Genomic DNA, 8,878 nt, shown 5'->3' with positions numbered 1-8,878 from the left:
TCTGTCCAGGTGAGTCTACTAAACTGTGTGCAGCTTCTGTGCTGGCCTGTCTACACTAAATAAACCATGATGAGGAACCCACATACAGAATGGTTTCAATGTGTTACTGTTTGTAGTATAGACAGCTCTGGAATATGAGCCCAGAGAATCATGCTTGACTCAGCTGTGCCTATAGGGCTTAAGGGACAGTGTCTCTGGCTCACACAGGCTGCGTATTGGCTCAGGACTGCAAGATGGAAATGAGTGTTCCCCTGAGCCTGGCATGGCTGATGCTTGGGGCCCTGCAGCACTGGACTCATATCTACGCCTCGATATTGTTACTGAGATAGGTCATTGTCAACTCTGGAGAAGCTGTAAGGAGCTTCAGCGGGACTTTAAATACATATGCAGTAGAGGCAGTGTGAGGGCAGATGAAGTTCAGTTGTAAATGTGTATTGGAGGAAAGTGGTTGAAATACTCAGGCACCTTACTGGGTTCTCAATTAATCATATCGGCTTAGCTGGGTGTCCCTGTGGACAGGTCGGTGAGTAACTCTGTGCAGTAGTGGCTGTAATCCCCACTGGTCAGTCATTAATGTCAACAAAAGGCATTTTGGAAAGAAGATGATGCTTCCTGCTTTGGGTCTGAAACCAGTCTCTGCCTAGAGATCAGGGTGAGACTTAACATGAGGGCAGCTTACTCTCTGTGCCTTCCTTTGAACAAGCTGGTGGGGGTCATTGTCAGAGCCAGGGTGCTGGAGTGGGCAAACTGTGGGTCTGATCCAGTCAAATGGCTCCTGTGTTGCTAAATGTGTTTGAATTAGGTTTTTGAAAAACAGGAAATTAGCCTGCGGGGGAGTTTGAGCTTGGAATAATATCTTCAGCAAAGGTTACCACTTGGCAAGGCTATTCTAGACATCCGGGGGATTCTAGCAGAAAAGTACAAATCTGCCTTAATGACCAGCCTTATCACAGTACCATTGTAATACAAAAGGAAAAGCTGCTTCCTCTGTAAACTCTGTGTTTTCCCAGGACTGCAAGAATCTCGAGAGCTGACTGAGATGCATATCTTTGAGTGTTTCTGTAGCGTCTGCCCCTCTGTTCCCAGTTCTGCTGGGCTCAGAGGAGAAGCGGAGGTGGGCCTAAGCACCCCTGTCTTTGTCCCTTGCAGGGAGTGCAACCGCAGGCATCAGGTCATCGCTGTGCTGAACGATTTATATGTGGCCATATTCCTGCACCTCTACTACACCTGGAAAACCCAGCACAAAACCATTTCTGACTCTGGCTTTGTCCTGAAAGGTACATTTCGTTCCATCTTTTCTCCTGTTCTAAGGGATGATAGCATGAGTGTCTAGAAGACAAACACTCCTTATGCTCTATGCCATTGATAAGACTGGTTTCCAGTGCCCAAACTAGATCAGATGTAGAGGGGAGAACGTCCTTAAGCTACCATTGGTCATGTAATAAGTTTGTATCATAATGTGTGTGCACAGGGTAAGGGGTAAATTGAGAAGGTAGTATCACTTTCAGGGTTTGACTTCATTCATTTTGTAAAGTTCAATTCCAACAGGGTCTGTATGTGATTACAGATGTTGTTCCTAGTGGTGGCTCTTATATATAGCTATCCATACTGTTTTTTATCTATAAACCCTATGCTTGAGGCCTAGCAGGGGTATTTCTGAAAATGAACAAAATAAAAGCCATGGGAGAAACAGAGTGCTGTCTAGGTTTGTGAGGAGCTAGCACATATTGTTGAAAAAGTGGGGCACAAATCATCACAAATAGATCTCCCCCTCCCCATCCCCACCCAGTGGCCCCCCCTGCACTCTATCATTTAGTACTGGGCAGGATTTGAATTACACTTTGACCCTTGCGGGGGGGTCTGTAAAAAAAATTGGGCTGCCCATCGCAGTTCCCTAATAAAATCAGAGCCGCCCCAGGTTGTGTTTTTCAAATCTTACAGGGGGGCTCTCGTCTCTTTATGGGGGGGGCCTCAGCCTCCCCGAGCTTCCGCATAATTTGCACCCTGGTACTGGGGCTTTTTCATATCTGTGGTCAGGTGGGTGATGCCCCAAGCTGGGACAACAGGGAAATGATTTGTTCAAAGACACTCTTCCATGGTTTTTAGTTGCATGTTCTGTACCCTCCATTACCTGGTGCTCTGGGGTCCTGGCCTGCAAGAGAACCACGCACTTAGGAGACTGGAGACAGTACTCCGTCAACCCTATTGTCAGATCTCTTATTATTTTCCCCACATCTCTTTCCAGAACTGGAGGCATTTGCCAAAAAGAAACCAAGGCAGCTCCTGAAGTATTTGGAAGCCTACATGAGTGGAAACACTGAGTCAATAATGGAAGATGGTTTCCAGCACTTTTCCGCTTCCTCCAGCACACACAGACTCACCCATTACTCTGCTGGCAGCAGCAGCGGCAACAAAGAACTAAATTTTACTGGTGTGTGCGACCTGCATGTTGAGATGGAAGGAGAAGCCCGGCTGATCTGAAAGCGAGCAGTCTCTGATAACTGGGAAGGTCTTAGTAAGGCACTGGTAGACATGCCTGTCAGCCTGTTTTGTCAGAGGCCAGTAAGCCAGCCAGTCTGTTTATAGGAGCCTCTGAAGGGCTGTGGCATGAGAGGTGGGTCTAGAATAAACCCAGAGCAGTGCTTCTCGCAGAGTCAGAGCTGCTAGGTCAGATGTAGTGAAGCTGGTAGAGCAAAACCTTGGGGCACCTGCTTTACTGTAAACACAACGAAGGTGGGGGAACAAATGGCTCTGACAGTGACAGGCTTTGGCCCTATCTCTACTGAAGTGTGGGTTGAATGGGAGGGCCTTACGCATGCTGAAAATAAGCAGCTTGCCCCAAGACCCAAGGGCTTTGGTTTGTTAAGAGTCATTTACTGCCAAGCCCTGAGGGAGATGAGTCCTGTTATGCTAAAGTAGATGGTAAACTGGTGAAAAGTTTGGGTTTATTCCAGTCGTTGAAATTCGCAGGGCCAAGTTCTCCACATGGAGACACATGCTAAGGAGTTGACTCCTTGCTTGTGTAACATTAACCACTAGATGTGGGCTGGAATTGGGGTCCATCTTGTTATCCTAGATATGCCTGTGGTCCCCATTACCAGAGCAACTAAGTACCTCACCCTCTTGGAGGTGGCTATACCTTCAGCCCCATTGTCAGTAGGACAATGCTAATATTTCCATTTGAAAGGTGGGGAACAGGTCTCAGAGAGCTGAAGTGACTTGTTCTGGATCATGCAGGAGGTCTGTGGCAAGGCATTGAACCCATGTCCTTAGTTCAAGTCTAGTGTCTGAACCACTAGACTGTAGGGTCTGTATTGTACATCACAGTGATAGGTTCTTCTTTTACAGCATGCAGCTAAATGTGATAGTTGAAAAATTCAGGGTGCCTGGGCTTTTTGCTAGGGGTACTGCCATTCATAAACCCCCTCTTCTCATTCAGTGCCTCCCTACAGGTTTCTTTAGCCAGAGCCTTCATAAAGTTTAAAGTGATAGAGAAATGCTGTTGATACTCTACACAGGTAAAAGGCCCATCTGCAGTACAGCCTCCAGGAGCATTAAGAGAACAGCATCACTCCTGGCTTATAAATGCATCCATCTCCAACTCTAGAGTGGAAAAGTAGGCCTGCACAGCTTGCTTAGGGCAGCTCACCAGTGTTCTGGAGGGTAGGAGTGAGGGACTGAGACACAGGCATCATCATTAACACTAGGTATCTGGCTGCAAGGGATTTTCCCCTATTGTCATGCTCACAAATCCTTGCAATTTTCCAGTGAGTCTGAATTTTTCCTGGCTGGTTCTGAGCTCAAAGGCAGCTGAGGTTTTTGTTGTAGGAGGCTTCAGCAAATTCCTGTTCAAATATTGCTGAATTATTGATGCAGAAGAGAGAAACTGGTAGCTTTCAGCTGTATTCTTGTTCTCCTCCCAAAAATCAGTGCCCCTGATGTTGCTAGCTCTTGGTATTTCTATCACAGGCTATGCAATACTTGGCATTTTACCTAAGCTGTTACTAGCCATTAAGGATGGGATTTGGATGTTCAACTCCTCTTGAGAATCCTATATACATTCTTAGGTGCCTTAGTACCTTTTAAGAACTGGCCTCTAATGACTTGCTTGAGGTCACACAGGAGTGGGTGGCTTTGATTTATTGGTGGTCTTAAAGTTCCCTGCAGGGGGAAGAATTCTGATGGCAGAAGGCTTTTTAGTTGAAAGATCCAGTTTTAGGGAGGTGGAGTCTTACTCTGAAAATAAGGTGCAGGTTCACAGCAGCAGGTTAAGTCTAGTGGAGAGGGTTAAATGGATAACAGATAACCAGTGGAATAGCTGCCCAGGGGAATTGGTGAACCCAGAATGTCTTTGTAAGAGTTGCGTGTACTACAGATAGTAGTACATGTAAGTACTGTAAGAGTACAGGGGCTGGGTGCAGGTAGCCATATGTACACAGGGAGCAAAGCAAAGCAGCTGTAGCTCAACCATGAGCAGTTGGTGTTGATGTACTGTTTGGCCTAGTAGAGAAAATATTCCATCCACGGCAGGAATTCCAGAGGAGGGGAGATACTGCATTCCTGTATAGCCTTAAAGATTATGACAAGGGTGTGTGAGCAGCTTAATTTAATGAATGTGTTTTGCAGTACATTTTAAGAGGGCAGACGCTTTCACCTACCCACCAGCAGGGCATGTTTTCCTACAGAGATGTAAGCTCTGGGTGGTAGGAGTTTGCTTTCACCTTCTGCTTGGTAGCAGTGAAGTATGTGCCTGTGTGTTGGAGACATGGTCCCCAGCTGGGGCTTTGTCCAGCAGGAGTCTTTTCCTTGTAACCGAGAGCGTTGCCCTTTGGGTCACTGCAGCACATACAGCATAAATGTAGAAGGTAGTGGAGAGTGGGAACCTTGTACCACTACATTGTAACCATATGCGTCTGTACCCCAGCTGCTGCCACACAGGCACTTTACAATAAAATCTTGAGATCTCATTTCCTTGCCTCTGTGCTCACTGAAGGCGGACTTGGCATTCCTTTGTATGCAGCTGTGCATATGCAGCATGAACAGAGTTGTCCTCTCCGGGCTGGTAGTGAGATAACTGAAAAACAAAGTTGGAGAAGGCTGTAGCCTTGAATGTGCAGGTGTGGCTTTTTACCCACCAAAGACTGTCCCTCTTGTAGGAGGAAATGGCCCGGGTAATTAACGGTGAAAAGATTTTTTTGGTACTAATATTTTAATCATTATTTAAAATTGGAAATCACAAAGCAACACCCCCTTCCCTGGAGTCTGAGTCTCACTGGGGACAGATTCCAGAGGACACTTACTTGCTTTATAGATTAGTCCTCTCAGCCAGGCCTGGAGAAAGGCTCCTATAGGTATTTTATTGGCAAATACAGAAGTGCATGGCCATTATTTAAACATCAGTAATGGGTCAGTGTTGAGGACCTATTATATAGACTTTGGTGAAAAAAACATTCCTGCCATATATTTGTGCCTTAGAATGCAAAACTGAATTCAAGCAGCATTTTCAAGTAAAGCTCAGTGTTGGCTCAGATCCTCAAGTCGTCGTCCCCCAGCTTCCTTTGCCCTATGAACAAAGCCTGGGTGGCGGGAGGAGGAAGTAGATCCCCAGGTGACTGAAAGCAGGTGATGAATGTGATGCTTACCTGGGACAATGTGCTGATGGTTTCAGAACCTCTGTGTTGAGGTGCTTCCTTTGTAAGAGGCCAGCATTTCCAGGATTTATTGACCAGGATTGGGGTGTGTCTGCTGGCTGAACAGATGTGCACAGAGAAACTTGTTAGAACCACCAGCAAAATCCCTTGCATGCTAACTGTAATGGACCAGTTCTGTCATCAAATGCTGAACAGCACCTCTGAGTCCTTACCCTCTTGGTGCCCATGGCAGGGCCAGAAGGAATCCCTGCACCTTTCCATGTTTCCCTGCCTGTAGAGAATGATGCTGATTTTTTTGGTAAGTGCTTGGAGGTCTACTGCTGGATATGTATGAAAACAAGGCAGCGTTATAGGATAACCACAGGCAACTGCAGGGCTCCTAAAGAGGCTGCACATGGTAAGTGTCCCATTTTATTTACTTCCATGCCACAGACGTGACCTGGCCACATGATGTCGCCCTACAGTCACTAAAAACCCTGGCATCAGTTTCAGTTCCTTCCTAGGCCTTTCCATTAGGTAAATGCTAAATATGCAACATACGCTCTGCATGCACGCATTCCTCTACACCAGTGGTTTTCAACCTTTTTTCATTTGGGGACCCCTAAAAAATTTTGAATGGAGGTGTGGACCCCTTTGTGTAGTCACACTTTTGATCATAGTCATCTTAAACAGGCCCCTTAAATATAGCCTGTGGGCCCCCCAGGGCTCTGCGGACCACAGGTTGAAAACCACAGCTCTACGCGCTGTCAGGGCTATGGATGTGGGCTTGCCAATGATAGCCGTCATTGCCAATCACTGGGCCCCCATCACCATTGTGTCATGAGCTGGAATATTTGCATTAGCATAAGAAGCAGGCTTCATGCTAAAGCACATGCAACTGCTACCTTGCTATTGCTCAGTCAGCCATTGGTTTTCTATGACTGCTATGTCTCATAGATGCTAACCTCATATGGTCGGCATAGTGCTATCTCTCAGAAGCAAGCTGTCCCCTCAGGCCCTTTTGGCAAGGGAACCATATGTTACCATGGGAATGCATTTATTTGCTGTAGACTGCCATATTCTGTTCATACAGAACAGATTGGAAACTTCCCAAAATTCACAAATGTTTAAAGTGCTCAAGTTCTGTCAGGTTGAACTTGGATCCGAGTGCCTTGCCAGTGCTCAGTGGGCTCTAGTGGATGGGAAGAGATATGGGTATTAAGAGAAGGATCAGAGACAGGCCGGAGGAGTGAGGCAGGGAGTAGGCTAGTGAAGAGATTCCTTATCTAGGGCATGTGACCCACATTTGGGGTAGAAGTATGTCCTCCTGTCGAACTAAAGTGACTTACAGAACTGTGCTAGGGGACTGAAGTACACTGACTCTGTTACTCTTTAAAAAAAATCCTTCAGGTTCTCAGAAATGCAGAAGTGGGGTTAGAAATTCAATGGCAGAAGTGAGGCTCACAACCGGAAATGGGGTTGTGAGGTTAGAAACAGGCTCAAGAGTGGAAAAGAATGGGACTTACTGGGCTAGGGGAAGGAGAAAATGTGCTTAACAGGTGGCACGAAGTACAATGATAGCATATCCACCTGCAGGAGTGTTTATATAATATGATTGTGTCTCAAACATTTGAGAACTGCTTTTGGAGAGCATTTGATGAAAAAGAACAATTGGCATAAAGGAAGGCATAAAGCCCAAGTGTTGCACTGTCTTGGCTATCTTTCTTCACTCTTGCACACAGAACTGAGTCAGCTCCATGAAATTACAAATGAAGAATACAAAAAAGAAAGAGAGAGAAAAAAATAATTGTGACAGTCTACCAGATCCCAGGTAGGTGGATATGAAAGGAGATGTATTTACTGTTTAGCAACTGGATCTTCTGTGGATCATCTTGGGGAAAATGGTGCTAAAAAAGTTGGCTTCAGAGGAAGAGAAAATCTGAGTAGTCACAGTGTGAGCTGTGATAAGGGCACTTGTGTTCCAGATACATACGTCAACAGCAGAGTCCTAGGAGTGCTCTGAAAGTATTTTCAGCCCACAAAAACATTTTATATGTAAAAGGTAGCTCTTTAACAAATGTAATCAAGGAGCTAGAGAAACAATAGCCCATTATGTTTCTGAATTCCACAAAATGGCTGACTCATGTAATAATCAAATCTGAAAAGGTGAACTATTTCGTGATAGATTAGCACTAGGGATAAAAGATGCAGAGCTCAAAGAAGAATATGCCAAGGGCCCACGTTACTTTTCCAAAAGTCATAGACATGCACAGCTAACAAACGAGCAGCGTGCACGTGGGGCAGGTGGAGAGAATTCACCAAATAGCACCGGGGCAGCATGAAAATGAGGAAACATACAGTAAAACGTGTCAAAAAGGAAATACATAAGTGCAAACCAGAAGAGATGAAACACAATGGATGACCTATGGACATGATGGAGAAAACTGTGAGAATGCCCTGCATATGTGGCCATGTGCAACCAGCGTGGTCAGAAAAATCCTAGGGCAAACAACAAAAGCAAAACATCTTATTGAAGAACCCAACAGTGACACAAATAAAGTGGTTTTGCTCATGTATGACTTTAACATAGTGCAAAAAGCAAATGGTGTGTGAAGTTCAGAGCAGCACTAGACACAAAGGCAAGGCAACAACATGCGGATGGGAAATTGCATGCCAAATGTTCAGCAGAGCATCAGTGAGTTTGTTAAGCTAAAAAAACTTCCTTTATTTATGCAAGAGGAAAAAGTGAAAGTGCAATCCAGCAAAGCCAGATTCAAATGAAAAGATGGCATGATCAGCATACCACTAGGATGATAAAAGCAACATGCCAAAGAAAAGCAGGCAGGTGTCTCAGAAAGTCTAGGTTGCACAAACAACACCAAATCTGTAGTCACTAAATCACTGACTCTAGTGACAGCAAACTGGGGATAAACCATGCATACAGTAGACGTACAAGCAACTACACAAGACAGATTCACAAGCACTTATTTTTGTCATTCTCTCGGGAAAGTCAGACCCCTACGTAGGATCCCCAACTGTCTCTTGTGGATACCAAAGCTATCAAGGTGAATTGAACTAGGAAGAGTTTCCTTTGTAGAAAGCAGATAAATTCTCCTAAACGTACAAGAGAATAGACATCTCCAGAAAGCTGGACCTGCCATGTACTGGGCAAAAAGGACCTAGGACATTGGAGAGTTGGTGAGGTTCTTGGAGAGCTCATGGTTTGGTATGTGACTTCTCCCCATTTT

At 45.3% G+C, this 8,878-nt stretch overlaps 1 protein-coding gene across 1 annotated transcript in view; it reads left to right on the top strand.

Annotated features, from left to right (window-relative positions):
• ELMOD3 (ELMO domain containing 3) overlaps positions 1-4,961 on the top strand; it is a 14,361-nt gene extending 9,400 nt beyond the window's left edge. The window contains exons 9-10 of the mRNA XM_025212820.1: positions 1,087-1,277; positions 2,246-4,961. Coding sequence (XP_025068605.1) covers positions 1,087-1,277; positions 2,246-2,481 — 427 coding nt within the window. The 3' untranslated portion in view covers positions 2,482-4,961. The remainder of the gene's footprint in view (positions 1-1,086; positions 1,278-2,245) is intronic.
• Positions 4,962-8,878: the final 3,917 nt, after the last annotated feature.

This window comes from Alligator sinensis, unplaced genomic scaffold, assembly GCF_000455745.1.
Source record: "Alligator sinensis unplaced genomic scaffold, ASM45574v1 scaffold453_1, whole genome shotgun sequence".
Classification (NCBI taxonomy): domain Eukaryota; kingdom Metazoa; phylum Chordata; order Crocodylia; family Alligatoridae; genus Alligator; species Alligator sinensis.
Note: the sequence above shows the minus strand (reverse complement) of the source record. Positions and strands in the feature narration are given on the sequence as shown.